The sequence below is a fragment of the Calypte anna genome, chromosome 11 (genome assembly GCF_003957555.1).
Source record: "Calypte anna isolate BGI_N300 chromosome 11, bCalAnn1_v1.p, whole genome shotgun sequence".
Lineage (NCBI taxonomy): Eukaryota > Metazoa > Chordata > Aves > Apodiformes > Trochilidae > Calypte > Calypte anna.
In genome coordinates, this window is record NC_044257.1 from 7,623,156 (window position 1) to 7,639,326 (window position 16,171).

General features: G+C 37.7%; 2 protein-coding genes across 4 annotated transcripts in view; one reads left to right on the top strand and one right to left on the bottom strand.

The window, feature by feature from the left end:
• The window catches only part of PHKB (phosphorylase kinase regulatory subunit beta), a 57,829-nt gene extending 56,270 nt beyond the window's left edge, over positions 1-1,559 (bottom strand). The window contains exon 1 of one of the 2 annotated variants that reach the window (XM_030457455.1): positions 1,291-1,559. In XM_030457455.1, coding sequence (XP_030313315.1) covers positions 1,291-1,378 — 88 coding nt within the window. In that variant the 5' untranslated portion in view covers positions 1,379-1,559. The remainder of the gene's footprint in view (positions 1-1,290) is intronic. The other variant, XM_030457454.1, reaches the window with a different exon arrangement.
• ITFG1 (integrin alpha FG-GAP repeat containing 1) overlaps positions 1,559-16,171 on the top strand; it is a 66,691-nt gene continuing 52,078 nt past the window's right edge. Inside the window, exons 1-6 of one of the 2 annotated variants that reach the window (XM_030457456.1) lie at positions 1,559-1,843; positions 5,117-5,189; positions 5,455-5,600; positions 7,202-7,259; positions 7,851-7,925; positions 9,055-9,149. In XM_030457456.1, coding sequence (XP_030313316.1) covers positions 1,612-1,843; positions 5,117-5,189; positions 5,455-5,600; positions 7,202-7,259; positions 7,851-7,925; positions 9,055-9,149 — 679 coding nt within the window. In that variant the 5' untranslated portion in view covers positions 1,559-1,611. The remainder of the gene's footprint in view (positions 1,844-5,116; positions 5,190-5,454; positions 5,601-7,201; positions 7,260-7,850; positions 7,926-9,054; positions 9,150-16,171) is intronic. The other variant, XM_030457457.1, reaches the window with a different exon arrangement.

Genomic DNA, 16,171 nt, shown 5'->3' on the forward strand with positions numbered 1-16,171 from the left:
AAAAAAAAGAAAAATAGAAGGCAGCAGCAGTTAAGAAAAGCTCAAGCATTTTAAAATCATGCCTTCTGCAGTCACTGGGCCCAAGTCTGCATGGGAATCCCCAATTTCTCGTGCTGCATTGGGATCCAGGATTCACGTGTTCCTAACACAAAGGTTGCAGAACTTATTTTGCAGAGCTCTATGGCTACATTTATAAATCAATTTGCAGGTAACAGTACCACATAAACATAACTGGCCACAAAGTAACAACTCACTTACTGGACAGTCTTAATCAAGGAGTTTTGCAAATTAATACTACACAGTAGAATTTTAAAAGTCATTAGGAATCAGGATTATCATTAATCAATTAGTTCTCTTTATGAGGGGCCTCATAAAGCATATTGTTTTTACACTGCCTCATCAGTCATTACCACAAATCTAATCAAATAATAATACAGATAAGGAAATAAAGTTTAAGAAGCATGTGTGAAATATAAATAAGTACCATAAGGATCATTCCATTAGAACATTAACACTTAAAGCCCTACTAAGACTGTATTTTGCTTAAAAAGAAAACGACAAAATCATTTTTTTGAACTTTGGAAATTCAGGCCAACTGGGTGAACACCATCCTTTCACTTAGGCCAGACTGCACCTGCCACTCAATCCAAGTCCCAAACAAGAAACTCTCATGTTTAAAAAACTACGTAAGGGAAACCCGTCAAAAGCCACTTACTTTAGTGTACTCTGCCTGCTATTTTAAAACACCTATCTGCCCCACAGCTCTATCAAACTGCACGCAGGGATACTGCCACAAGCAGCTCCCTGTACAATCCTGCTGCCAAACGACACCTGTAAATCACCTCAAACTGCCTGGCCGAGCACCCTCCTGTCACAGCACCGCACCAGGGTGCGCAGGACCCCGGGAGGCCCCGCAAGGCCCGTCCCGCTGGCGCAGAGCCCCGCTGAGGGGACAAGGCCAAGGCCGGGAATGAGACACGAACAGGGAGCATGAGCTTGTGGAGGTGAGGGGACAGAGGGACGGAGAGCGGGAACGGGTCTGGCAGCGCAGAGGGAAAGGAGACAGAGAACGGGGCTGGCAGTGCAGAGGGAAAGGAGACAGAGAACGGGGCTGGCAGTGCAGAGGGAAAGGAGAGAGGAAGCGGGGCAGGCAGTGGAAAGGGAAAGGAGACAGAGAACGGGGCTGGCAGTGCAGAGGGAAAGAAGAGCGGGAACGGAGCTGGCAGTGCAGAGGCACTGGAGAGGGGAGGCAGCCCGCGAGCTCCTCTCGAGCAAGCCAAGAGGTCAGACCTGAACGTTTAGAGCGAGCCCGCATTTCCAGCATCTTCCAGGTCACATCAGCCATAACGGCCATCGCAGAGGACGTTTCCGCCGCCATCCCGATGAGGAACCCGAGGATCCCAGCTCCCGCCGCTCCCCTCAGGCTGGGGCTGCAGCCCTCGCCTCACAGGCGCCTCAACGGACGAAGCGCGCAGACATCTCCGCCTGGTTGCCCAGGCCTGCCGTAAAGAGCCTCCCGCAGCCCGTCACGCCAGCGTCGCAAAGCCACCGGATCAGTCCCGGAAACGAGGCGGCTGCGGGGTTGGGCAGGCGCCTGCGTTGCCGTAAGTGATGCGAGCGGCCGCGGCGGGGAACCGGGAGGTGGAAGCGGAGCCGCGGAGCTGCGGGATGGGGGGCGGCGGCCGTGGGCTTGGGTTGTGCTTGCTGCTGGCCCTGGTGGGGCCCAGCGAAGCTCTGCAAAACGTCACCGCCCAGCTCTTCGGTGGGGAGGCCTACGGAACCCTGGCGGCGTTCGGCGACTTCAACTCTGACAAGCAGACAGACCTGTTCGTGCTGCGAGGCGGTGAGTGCCGGGGTGGCAGCGGGGCTGGGTTCCGCCGCAGTGGCCGCCGTGGGGCGGCTCGGGCTGTTCTCCAGCCGTCGGTCGGTGTGTTCCCGGTCATGTTCCGAGGCTGTCGGAACCGGGTCGGGCCGGGATAGAAGCCCCGGGGTGACAGCTGCGGCGGTGCCGCCCCGGCCTCCCGCGGTGCTGGAGGAGGCACCGGTTGCGTGTTGATGCTTTCTTGGCGGGTACGGAGAGACTTTCCCGGTGAAGCTGTCCTGCCAGGAGCAGGGAGCGGGACTCGGTGGTCCTGCTGGGCCCTGTCCAGCTGGAGACCCCCTGAGCCTGCTCCAGGGCTGCGTGTCCTGCGCGTTCAGTGTTTTGAGCCCTGTGCAGTGTTGCTGAGGGTGTGCATAGCGAGCAGTAACATCGTTTTCAGGACTAACCCGGACATTTGCTTTGCTCCTGAGGTATTTCCTTTAAGGAGAAAGATATTTGCAGCTCGCCCTAAAATAGGGCTTCATTTAGGGCAAGAAACATTTTTCTTTAAAGTTGTGAAAGCACCTGAAGACTTGTCCTACCGACTGAATGGCCACAAAATGTTTTTTGCTCCTTCTTTCAAAATATTTTGGAAAACAGAGGTGAACATTTTACAGCTGTAAAGAGGATAGATTGAATGTTACTCTCCCTTACATGGAAGGCCAGGTAGATTTATTCCATACAGCTGCCATATGCCATGAGTTTCTGTTTAGGCTTCAGATATGAGGGTGTCCCCAAAGCTGCATATCAGTGGTCAGTGTTATTTGCAGATGTTAATCTTGGGTTATTTTACTGACTTAAAGCTGCACATTAAGAGAATAAATATATTCTCTAATTCACCTCTTTTATTCCTTCAATCTCAATAAACGTTTCTGTAAGTAGCTTCAGTAAAGCATGAGTGATTTTCCCATCTATTTGAGGTATTTAAATGCATAACTTCTTGAAAATGCTCCACTGGCTCATCTACTGGAAAAATGCCCCAAGAGATTAGATTTAAAATTAATGTCAGTGATAAGAGATTTAATTTTTTACTTTCTTATCTTTCAGGTGAATGCATATAGAAATATGAGTAGTTAAAAGTTTTATAAATAAGATTTACAGTTTCTTCTTTGCTTCTTCACAGCAGCACTTGCTATGGTTTTACTATGTGATACTCTGTAAAAATGAGCCAGAAATAACAAACTTGAAAATAATAATTAAGTCTTGACAAAAAGAAGCTTAAGAAATATACAAGTCACTTTCTAAACCAAAAGTGATAGCCAATTCTGAACAGTAGAGTTCTAGGTAGTAGAATAATCAGTAGGCAGTTCCAAATAGTGCCAAAGTGAGCACTGGAGATAATACTACACTTTGAGGAACTAGACTTTGGTAAAGAAGTCCAGTGCTAAAATTCCTGACCCTTGATAAGGAAATGGGAGCAATATCTTGGGACATTTGATGCATTTATATTGCTGTTCTGATCTTGAATTACGTTATTTGAATGAGAGTTATGTTTCATACACTCAGATGCATAAGAGAAAAATCAGTCTGTACTTGGAGTTTTGTAATAGAATAAACTAGCTAAATGTAAGAAGTAAGGTAGATTCAGTTGCAAGAACAATTCATATTACCACTGGACCCTGGGTTTAGTCAATTTCTGACATTGAAGTATAGGAATGAATGAACTGTGCATATACTTAGCTGTTTTGTGAGTGTATGCACAAAACAGGGATCAGTGGGGAAGCTCATGCTATTCACTTGTTCAATTTACCACCTTCTGGTTGTGTTTGATGCTTCTTCTAACCATACAGGGCAGAGAGTAATCATTCCCCTGCCTATCTACATTTCACTGGGGACTTTGAAAACCTCTGCAGTATCTTCACTTAGATATTCAGACTGAAGACTTCTGATCTACATAATTGTTGTATAAATGGAAATTGTTCCCTTTTCTCACCCTTTTATATATTTTTTTTTTTTGTCTTTCTATATTCTTTTCATGATAATAGAGCAAAAACTGCAAATAGCATGTAGGACCTGCACTTTGGATTGATGTAGAACCATTAATTTTTCTTTCTGTTCCTTTAATAATTTCCAGTAGTCAGTTTGTTTTTCCTATTGATGAGCCCTGAGATGAAGTTTTTCATAAATCTGTCTTCAGTGACCATAAAATTTCATTTTTGAGCGGTATAATTGTAATTGGAACCTGGCATGTGTGAAAACACATTTCTTGCTTCATCATCATCATCACACCACATAGGTGATGAAAAGGCAGGTGAAAGTCTATAGCATATGTTCAGAATTAGCCAGCAGCCTTCACCTTACTGTATGCTAACTTTTTCATTCATTTGTGTATATGTAATGCAACCCAGGATTTATTAGTTTGCCAGATGGCACTGCACTAGGCACCCATATCCATTTTGAAAGGGTTTGTTTTCATTTACTCATATGCTGGCATATTCTGCTTGGTAAATAAGTTTATGGCAGTTATCTGCTTTTTCATAGCCAGGAAGCCTGTAGTCTGCAATTTCACAGCTGTGAACTTTGCTAGAGGGCAATGCTCTTGAAATATAGTATGGGATCTTGGGTTTGGAGCCACAGAATTAGTTTCATTTAGGTAACATAGCTCTTGGAGTTAGGGATGCTACAGTTGAGTTTTGTGTAGTATGCAGAGAACATACAGTGGAGTAAAAAACTGAACTGGTATTTTGCTTGCAGAAGTAAGTGCAAGTGTGTTTCAGTTTACTGACCAAAAATAGTTTTCATCGTTCCAGTTAATTTTTTCTTTCTTTCTTTGCTGAGTTTCAAGTATTTGTGCAACATAAAATATGGGTCTGTTTTTAGATCCTCCTGAAATAATTAAATTAGAGTGGCTTGTTTCACTGCCTCTAGATGAGGAGAGGCAGGTTACTTCTGTGTGTTGTGCTTAGTCAACTTTCATCAGCAGTATCAGATCCTGCTATGTCAGAGATACAATAATAAAGTAGTTCATTTGACTTAGGTTTTAAGCTTCAGTTATTTGAATGGAACTCATGCCTACTGCTTTTCCATGTGTGATGTTTCTTTACTTGCTTTAGGAAATTTTATTTGGAATTATATTTAGGCATTAAAGGACTGCTTCTTTTTGATGAATGAGGAGGAAGTAGTTGTATGAGAAGCCTTTTAAGAAGCCTTTTAAAGTTTTTGTTACTATGGGGAATGGGCAGTTGTGGCATAGTATTTTTAGATGCTGCTTTTGCCTATAAACCATTTTACAATCTCTGTTATGCTTTCTTTCAGGAAATGAGTTGATTATCTTTTTGGCTGACCAAAAGGAGCCCTACTTTAAGCCCCGTGTGAAGTTGCCAATGAAGTAAGTATTGATACTCTCAGTTTAGAGTTAAAAATGTCACCCTTCCTTGGAGGAAGACACAGGGCAGAATGCTTGATTCAAAGTTACTTTGGTAGTAGATAAAAACTTCCAAAAAACCCAGGTTGTTGAAAGACAGCAATATTGGACCAACTAATAATAATTGTGACAAAAAGGCAAGCCTTTTAACACACAAGTACTTTTAGATTTCATGCACACATTTGTGCAGTTCCTTGCATGTTGTGGGTTTGTTTTGTTTTTATTTTAGATCTCTTGGTGTTACCATAACCAGTGTAGTTCCTGGAGATTATGATGGTGATTCACAAATGGATGTCCTCCTGACTACCTGGGCACAAAATCATGGCAGAGATGAACTTTCAGTGTATATTTTTTGGGGGCACAACCAAACATTAGGTGAGTTATTGAAAATGTTTATTTATAAGATTGTTCTTAATAATTAAAAATACTGTAAGAAACTTAGAAGTCATTTTACTGTTTAGTGATTGTTTTTACAACTAAAATAGAGATTAGCAGATAGTCAGCTTCATACCCATATACTATTTTGCTGTTATGCTGTATTTGGTTCATTAATCAGACAACAAAGCTAGAACTCTTGCTTTATATCATGCAGCAGACAGAACCAAACAATGTTACAGCCTGACAGTAACAGACTGAGGATCTGCTTCTCATGTCTGCCCCATTATGCATGTCAGCTTCACTATGATTATCTCAAGAAAATTATCTTGAATTTAAAATGCACTGAGAACCTCATCTGAAGTTTAGTGCATAAGCATTCGAACACCATACTTAACTTTACAAACAGTAATGTAGCAGTCTTATTTCTGCTAAACCAAATTCTTCAAAGACAGTGACACACTGAAGTAGGTTCTGAGAGAGAGGTTTCCAGAGTTTTTGTCATTGAAAGTTTTAAAGAACTTTAGACTCAATTTTCTGGAATCTTTTAGCAGTGTTCAAGGTATAGCTGATTCCATCTTAAGATAGAGTCATAGACTATGTGAACTCTTGAAGTCTTCTCTTTAGTTTGCTAGGAAATGGTTTTGGGAAGAGTTTAGGGTTTGAAGAAGGATAGACTTTAACGCCAGAAAAAACTCTGAAGAATGATCCCTACTATAAACAACTGTTATAAATTAGTTATGGGTAAGGCAAGTGATGGCCTTAGATACTTTTGCTTCTGGTTTTAATCAGAGGTGAAACAAGCAACCTGGGAAAGTGCACTGGATTAAGTATTAAAAGAATAGGAGGTATCTCTAGTACTGGGAAGAACATGAAGAATTTGGATTAATTTATGCTGTCTTGCTTCTGAGTAAACAAATATTGGGAGAGGCACAAATGAGCCTTAGAAAAAGAGTCAGAGGTTAAAAATTCAGGCAATGGTAGGTATGTAGTGAGGCTGCTGGAAGGTATGTGGTACCCACTTAGATAATAGTAGTGTGACAAATGAGTAGGGAGGGTCTTGTCATATAAAATGTGGGTACTGGAAAGAAGACGAACATTGTAGAGAAAGGAAGGAAATGGATTATATAGCAAAGAGTTTGGATTACAAGCGAGAGTGAATTCTGAGAGGTGATAACCTGATTAGGGAGTCTATCTGTAATCTTTGATACAAACACTCAGTATATGTGATTAAGAATTTTTTAGAAACATTAAGCAGGGGTTTTATGTACAACGTTAAATTCCTAGAGTGTCTTCATCCCAACTACTTAAGATTTTGTGTATCTATGTGATTGCCATCATACATAGAAATGGGTTTCAGTAAGATGTATTTAGAATAATTTGTTGAAAAGTTTAGTGGAGAGAGAAAAGGCTTCACCATTTTAACTCTAACTTTCCTGCATAATTTCAGGAAGCCATTTAGTTTTTAGTTCAGTGGTGGCTGATTTTTTTTTCAATCCTAAAATTGATGGTTATAAATTAAAAGAATTATGCTTAAGTTAAAAATGTAAATGTCGTAATGTATTTGGTAACTGAATCAAATTAACATTTTCTGGTTTTAGATCTTAACCATAAAACTATGATAAACAAGACTTTTCATGATGAGCCTCTAGTAATGGAGTAAGTATGACTTACTTTTTTAGAAAACAACATTTATAATGGTGACTAAGAGCAACTTAAATATAATTTAACTCTAGAATTTGAAACACATGCTCTTTATCCTTTAGAACTGTATGGTTTGTGTAATATCAACTGGCCTAACAAAAGATGATGAAACATAACAGTCATCTTTACAAACCTGGTACATTATATAATTATGGCAAAAGTAAGCTTTCAATTTTTTAAATGTCTGTACTCTGTTTAATACAGAAAAAGAGCCATTCATTTTTCTGGTGCATTTTGTAAAGCACAAGCATTTCTGTCTTATCTGACTGAGCAAGTAAGCCTTTTAAGGTGCACTTACCTCTGTGAAATGCTGAAGACAGAGGTAAAATACAGCTGGAAAATCAAATGGATGGCATGGTGTAAAAGACTGAAAGAAGTATACTAGTTAGCAGCTCATTCAAGAGCCAAAATTCAGAAAAACTACACAGCTGAAAACTCTTCAGTGCTTGGTAGGAAAATGCTAGCCAGATACAGGTTAACCCAAGAATTGTTAACATCTGCTCCTATAATGACTAAGGTGACACTAAAATGGTTTTGCATTTTCAGCTTTAATGGAGACTTGATTCCTGACATATTTGGTGTCACAAGTGATTCAAAGAAGCCACAGATATGGATAGGAGGGTAAGCCAAGGGTTTGCTTATTAGCATGCATTTCAATAACTTGCTCATTGTGCATCCACTTCTGTTCTTATTAAAGAGGCATAAGTCTCATGTTTAACTGGAACTGTGTAAACATACAAGACTTTTCTCATTTCTGTGTTTATCTTTAAACATGCTATGATGTTCTGCATCTAATTTTTGAAGTGGTGTTTTATAGGGCAAGTAATTGCTTTGTAGGAGAAGTCGACATTCCATGAGAGCTGAGAAAAAGAAAAACCTGTCTAACATGAGAAAAAGGGTGATTGTTTCTTGGAACAATTAGTCTCCTTTGTTTAATGTGATTTGATATTTGTTATTAATCTGTATTGTGGAATTCTGTGCTGTACAAAAATACAAGTTCTAAGTTCTTAATGCAATTCTAGAAATTAAGCTTGATGAAATTAAGGTTGATGAAACAAGAACTGGAACAGATCTCACATTGTATGGGATGGCAAAAAGGAAAAGTGCAAATGTTTGAAGTAAACTTTAAAAAATTTAGCTTTTATCTAGACAATTGCAGTGGGAAGGTTAGACAATGTGGGAAATCAGAAGCATCTAAAATGTGAAGTGTAAGGGTATTAAGCTACATATTAAGTAAAATATTTGGTGTTATTATTGGGGGAAGATAGTAATAAAGAGACCTAAGGCAGAGGATACCTGAGGTAGCAATATAAATGCGCATGCAAGTGATGTTCTCTGCATCACAGCTTTTGTGTTAAGGAGTGGCCAAGGCTACTCTTCAGCAAACAGACTAAAGTCTTAAGTAAAGGGAACAAACTTTTGTTATTAAAGTTTCTGCCAGCCCTGGAATTTCAAAAATGGGTGTACCTAGCAAATAGTAGAACAAAAGTTGTTATTTTAATAGCATATTTAAATGATTAGTACAGATCTAACTGAAGCTATTGTGCTAGGAGTAATTCTTTGCAGAGCCTTTCAATCACTCTAGTTACTTCATGTATTCTAAGCTAAGTAGTAATTTTAGTTTAGCATTAGGAGAACATGCTTTCTGATCAATTTTAACTAAACTTCCACAACTTTTAAGACCTACATTATCACGTTTAGCAGTCCCTAGGCATTGATGAAATGTATTGCTTTTTATTCTTGTCTGTAGGAACTTGTCATGGCACGCTGTGTTGGAAACTCAAAGTACAATGCATATACCACACTCTCATGCGTTTATAGATTTAAACAATGATTTCACTGCTGGTAAGTGTTAAATACCTTCCTAAAAATGTTTATCACCAAGTATAACAAGAAATGTATTGTGGTTTTCTTCTGGTATTGTATTAAATGTCATTGATCCTGGTCAAGAGTTGACTCTGGAATGTTTTACTCAGCAACTAGTCAACTTTGATAATTCTGTGTTTTGGTTTTGTTTTCCTTTTTTAATATCTACAGTTTGAAAATTCTGGACTTTAAAAACTAACTGCCAAAATGAAAGACCTGGTAACAGTTTGTATTTCTTTATGATAATTTAATCAGAACTCATGCTTGTTTTGAATAATTTTGTGTTTGTCATCAAAACATTGTTTCCAGTTCTTCATGAAGCTGTTCCCCACTACCAGGCTCTAACTAAATCAGAAGCAGGGCTGCATTTTCTTCATTTTGAATATGAAAAGTTTCATAGTTCATTCAGAAGAATGTTTTCAAGACTCAAATGATAATATGTTTCTTGAGGATTTCAATATGATTTCATTCTGTTTTGTTGTAGTTAATTTTATCACGGAGAAAATATTATGTGAGATATTATTCTATTACTATGTGAACAATCTTGTAACCTATTTATAATTTAGGATTCACAAACAAGTACTGGAGAGAACTTTTTATGGTGGATAAACTATATACTTCCTTTGGTGGTAGCTTTTGGTTGGGTTTTTTGTTGTGGGTTTTTTTTTTCTGTGAAATGTGCAATGGAATTTAGACTTTGGTTATTTACCACTTACCTGCCAGATTCATACCTCCAAGCACATTTAAATTTTGTGCTAAACTTAAGTTCTTCACGCACTAAATAAATTCTGAAATGCTTTATCTTCTGCTAGATGTGCAGTGTATATCAATTAATACATGGTCATTTTGGAAAGAGAGCTCTTTTTTTTCCTCTTTAGTAGCATGGGAATGAGAGAGGAAAGAGTTCATAAATTTAATTAAGATGCTTAGAAATGTTGGGGATTAAGTTAATTGCTTTAGTGCTTAGTCAAAACTTAATATTCAGTTCTGGCACGTTGCTGCATGAAGCTGTCAAGTGGAAATTTCAACTGGAAAATGAAATACACGGTTGCTTACCATAATCAGTGTCATGTAATAAATTCTAACACACTTAGTTCTGTAAATCCTTTGGAATTTTGTTTTAGTAGCATGGGCAGCATAGACAAGCATTCCAGGTAACATTTTAACATGAATTTATTGAAATCTAAACTCACAGGTAGGTAGCTAGGATGTTAAGGGTGCTTACATAGTTCAGTCACAGATTAATCAATTTTTGCAAGATTCCATAGAGGGTTTTGTGACAGCTAACTGCATAAAGAATGTCCAGAGAGTTCCAGTTAGTGCTAGTGATACATGGAAGTTTCTCTACTAAATGGAAATGAAAATCACAGGCTTTCTGTGAGGAGTGCTGGGAGCTTTTATAGATTCATATCTGTATTCCTGTCTCAAGATGTGAAGAGAAGCTTCTCTGAAGGACTCCCCATAGACTGATTCTGATTTTTATTTGCTTGTTACAGCAAGGATATAACACCTCAGGCTGAAATGTGTTATGTTACAGCAACCTGAGGAAAATTTCAAGGAAAATAATTCATTCTGAGAAAACTAGAGAATATATTACCATAGAATTATTTTATTAAAAATATTTTTTGCTTGTAATGTGGAAATGGCAAAATTGTTTTTTTGCTGTCTCTGTGAAATTTGGACCAACTGTGAACAAAGTATTTGTTGTGGAAAAATAATACCTTATCACTGATATCTGATACTTCATGACTAGCATGTTATTCTAAGACTGCATCCTCCCAGAATGAAAAGTCACCAATCACCTAGTCCTGTCTGCACATTTATGGCAGTTCCCTGGCATCAGCTGCAGTAACTGCTCAGGAACTGGGGCTGAGCAGGAACACAATTCACTTTCACTTGAGTTGTTAAGCTGATGCAACTCGCCATGCAGCTCAGGACTGCCACAGCCAGTGTAAGCACAGAGAGAAGCAGGTCCCTATTTTAGTCACAGCAGTTGTAGCGTGCCTTTAACCAAGCATGAAATTGCACCTTGAGTCTCCTTGTCCCTTTTCCAAAAAATACCTGTTTAGTGTTCTCCCCACGTCACCTTTAATTTGTGTTGGTCTGTACAGAGTTGGGCAAGTGACTCATAGAAGCTGTCAGCTGATGTAATTAGAAAACAAAAAGCAAAACAAAAAACAATCTGTGTGTAAGTGTCTCTACGGTACTCATAGTTGTGATTATAAGTGCACTCTGCCAAACAGAGTGCCGGAATAAGTTGCTGATATTACTGCAGGATGCCCACAGCAGGTCTTGTGTCTTGCTGTGTGCAGACTGGAAAGATTGCAGAAACAGCTGAATGCTTCTGTTTGTTGAGCTGTTTGCATTGCTGGGGCAGCACAGCAGTGCTGCACCCTCGGGAAGAGGAGTGCTGTGCACAATGTGGTATTTCTCCGTGGGGTGGATTACTTATTAGTTGGTTCAGGTGGAGCTAGAGAAGAGAAAACAACTCTTGTGACTGGTAAGCACCTGCACTACTCTTGAGTTGGAACAGCACCTAATTAAGAATGGTTCCTGGTACACATTAAAATCATATTGATTAGGTGAGAGGCATTAACAAGGACAAGGATGCAGGGGAAAAGTCTGTGCTGAAATCCTGTTGTCCAGAACACTTAGTCATGGCACTGGATTTTGCTGTAGTACTTTTAGACTGAGAAAAGAAGTATGTACTCACAGGCAATGGTACTATTCATGAGGATGAAGATATAGTTGTACCTAAAATGGATGCACTGAGTTTTTTGTACAAATAAAAACCAATGCTCCAGAATACACCATCTTTACTTGCTGTTTTGTTTTGTTGTGGGTTTTTTGTTTGTTTTGGTATTGTTTTGTTTGGGTTTTTTAATGACTTTAGTTTAACGTTCTGCAATGTTTTGGACTTCCTGTATTCTGCAACATGTGCAGCCGATTCAGTGATTTTTTCAGATGGGCTATTTTTAGCAATTCTATCATTGCAAACAACTTAGGAGCTTTGAAGTTTGCTTGATGTTAAAAAAAAATATGTTAAAAAAAAATATAAAATCTTTTGGCTGAGAATCTTTTTTGCTAGTTTATTGCCTAACCTGTTTTCAACCTGCTGATATAAATCCCTCAAAACAGAGCTTTTTATTGCTTCTTATTGCATGCTTCTCCTGCTCTGGGAAAAATTAAGTTGAATTGTTATGATTTCATTATATGAGAATATGTTTATAAAGATGTTTTTAATCCCTAACATTGTTTCATGAAGTGCTAACTATGTAGAGATTTTATAATCCAAAAATCCACCAACCAGACAAAGATAATACTGATCTCTTGCTGAGATATTAACTAGGCTGTTTCAGAAAGTAATGCTGCTGCTGTTTTTAAATGAAGCATTGTCATGTAGAAATCTTGGCTTCTTTAGATTTTTAATTCCTTTATATAATTTTATGTAGTCCATGCAAAGATTTGCCATATAAAACTTTTACCAAGTGGTAAAAGTTATTTTTATGGATTAAGTCAATACAAAATTTTCAAGTGACATCTGTATTAAGGGAGGAATACCAAGTTCACAGAACTGCTGAGATTGGAAGGCACTCCTGGAAATGGTCTTGTTAACCTACTTACTATCAGTGCATTGTTTGTATATGCATTGAGATAGGTTGAAATATGAGGGAAAAAATGTGGTGACCCTTGTTAGACTAGGGGGCTACTAGGTGTCTTGTAATGCATAATCACATGTGTCATTAGGTCTTTTTGACAGCTATATAACAGAAAATATTCTTCAAGCTAATAATAATAGGCTTGTCTGGACAGATTAGTTTCAGGTATATTTTATAAAGCACAGCAGTTAGGGTGGGTGTTTCCAAAGCAGGCTCTTCCAGTAAGAGATCTGTCTCAAGAATTCTCAAACTAAAAGATTTATATCACATGACTTAAGTGTTTGACTAGGATTTAACTTTTTTGATGTACAGTAGAGAAGGTAAAAAGTGATTCTCTCTGTGCATTAATCCACTCAATTCCAAGTAAATAGGAACCCAGTCTTTCTCAGAAATGCATTTCAGATATCTTAGTCAAGAGATGGAGATAATACTGTTAACGAAATAAATACTATTCCAAATATGTTCATTTTTCTGAAGATTTTACAACTGACATACTTGAACCATGAAGAAGAAACATTACAGCTGGAAACTGAGGTCTTGATTGATAAAAGGACCTGATAAAGAACATCCAGAAATGATGTGGACTGGGGTACCAGTACAGACAATGTATTTAAAGCTAGACAAAAGACAAGTATATTTTGTTTATGCCACTGTTGATCTGCATCACAGTCAGCATTTTGAGATAAATATTTTGATGAAGCTGAAGTTTGGATTTAGCATGGGATCAGTGGGTGAACACTGATTAAACTGTATTAACATGAGCTCTCATAGGTGTATTGGAGTGCTTCATCTAACGCTGAGATTTTCATGTTAGCAATTATTTTGCTTCATGTTGGTGTTTGTTGTTTTTTGGCTTTTGTTTTTTCTAACTAGTTAACTTTGTTTTGGTTTTTGTTTTTTCTAACTAGTTAACTTTGTTGTTTCCAGTTAAAACATCTAAACATATTAAAATGTCAGAGTTTCAGTTAGGTCTAATGCTGTAACTCTAAGCCAAAATTTTGGTACTTAGTTACTGGGGTAAAAAAAGACTATTCATAAACAAAAAATTTGTATACATTAAAGTTACAAGTCTTCTAGCAAGAAATCTGGCCATGGCTCTGCAGATATTTTTAAAATGTTCTAATGTATCAGACAGACTGCCTTGGACTCTGAATCATACTCTAACTTCATACTGTACATCTGTCAATGTACCCTTGAATACTATGAAAAAATAGCTAATGTACGAAATACCATGTGCCTTATTTGGTTATCTGATTCCAAAGTTTGGAAACATTGCTTTTACAACCTGTCATGTGTTGAACATGGTGTGTATAATTACAGAGATTTCTGGAACTGTTTATAGAAAATGAAGGAAAAATCATGAATTTGATTTTGGGAAAACTAAAGCAGAAAAATCATTAGTGAGAAACAGCTTGCTGTAAGTTAATTGCTGGTCTCTTTACTGATTTCTGCTGGTTAATTTTCTCATGTTGTTTCGCTTTGGGAATCTAGAGACCTAATGTACCAGAACATTTACAATGTGTTTTCTTTCAGATTTCCCCTTCTTAGTTAGAACGTATAAATGCAGATAGTTTTCTTGTTGAAAACTAGACACAGTTGTAGTAATTTAAACTTTGATTCTGAAGACACTGTGATGCTTGATGGTCAGACTCTGATAATATTTTTTGCGAGTTTCCTCTTAATGGATGCTAGTAGCCTCTCTTCTTATCATATTATCATCAAAGCTTATTTTATGCAGTAGATCTGCATTTATTATTTATTAAAACAACCAAGCTCATTAAGTTTGCATTTACAAATTATCTGGCCTTTTAAAACTGGAGCACCATTTTAAAACTGGATGTGTGTGTATGTGTATATGAAGTAAAACTTTTCTCTCTGTTTCTGTCCCCTTCCTGATGTATTTTTCCCAAATCAAATATTAAGTAATAGCAACTCACTGTTTCATTCCTGAAATGAAATGAAACAGGGATGAAACGTAGTTTCTTTTCACTGAATGACACACTGCTAAATGAAACACTATGTCATTCCTTTAACATTGCTGAATTTCTCAACTGTCTTAAGCTCTGGTAACAGAGCTTACCTGGAGTCAAAAGATGTATCATATAAGGTAGACAGGATGCATTTTGGAGGAGCTCAGTGTGTCTGTAAAGTTTTGTTTGGTGTTTTTATTACTCTTACTTATTATTCACACATTTGTTTTCTCTAACTAAAAAAAATTATTCCCTGTTACCTCTTTTCCTGTTACCACTTGTTCAGTAGTAACAGTGTTCAATACCACGGGAAGGTCATGCTGATAAGATGAAGCCAGAGGTGCTCAGGTTAATTGCATCTCCTCCTGCTCCTGAGATTGGTCTACTTTTGCCAGTGCTGCTGTTCTTACTCATAGCTTACCTCACAAAGGGAATTTAAGAAAGAGCAGAGAGATTCAGAGAAAAGAAATGAGTATTTTAGCGTAAGTTTCTTTAATCTTTCTAAAACAACCCATCACTTGTGTTACCTGCTTAGCAGTTTTAATTTTAAAATTGTATTTCTGAAGTGTCTCAGAAGCTACTCCTTTTCAAATTTGTAATTAGATACTGAGATATACACTGGGGGATACTAACATATTTTTGTGGGAATCAATTACATAATAGAGGTGAGAAGTAAATTGATTCTGCCCCAAATAGCATTTTGTTGAGAAAGCATGAATATGAAAATGGGTTCTGAAATCACTCTTAATATTGAGTAGTCGTCTCCTATAGCTTGAAACAATATTGTTGCCTTTATTCTGAAAATAAACATAATTCTCTGTCTGAAAACTCATGTTTGAAGTTGATTATAAACTCATGAGCTTTGGTGCTTGAGTCAAATCTATATTGTGAAAGCTAAATTGCTATATCTACTCAGTAGATGTATTCTGCTTTCTCCAGTTTTCATTGACAACTGAATCTGAATACCAAATGATAGAGGGTTTCTCTAACTGAATGAAAAGCTTATGAACAGAAGTACAGAACATATCAATTTTGGTTGTCCATTTCCATGTAGTAAAGAAATATAGCTGACTATATTAAACTGGTTTTATATAATTTTCTTTCTCATATTAAATGTGTTGTGCAACTGAAGTTGTATAAATATCACTACAAAAATTCTAAATAAAATTTTAAATTTTGCTTTTAAATACTTTTTCCTATGGGTAAGTCAATCTGTAATGTAAATACAGGAAAATACGTAACAGAGGCAAGTTCTTTTCCTTGTCCTTAGGCTTTATGGCATTTATTGATTTTAATACAATTGTCACATTGCCCATTTTGTCAACACACTGCAAAGCAGAGATTTTTAGTTCACGTTATTTATGTATAGCAA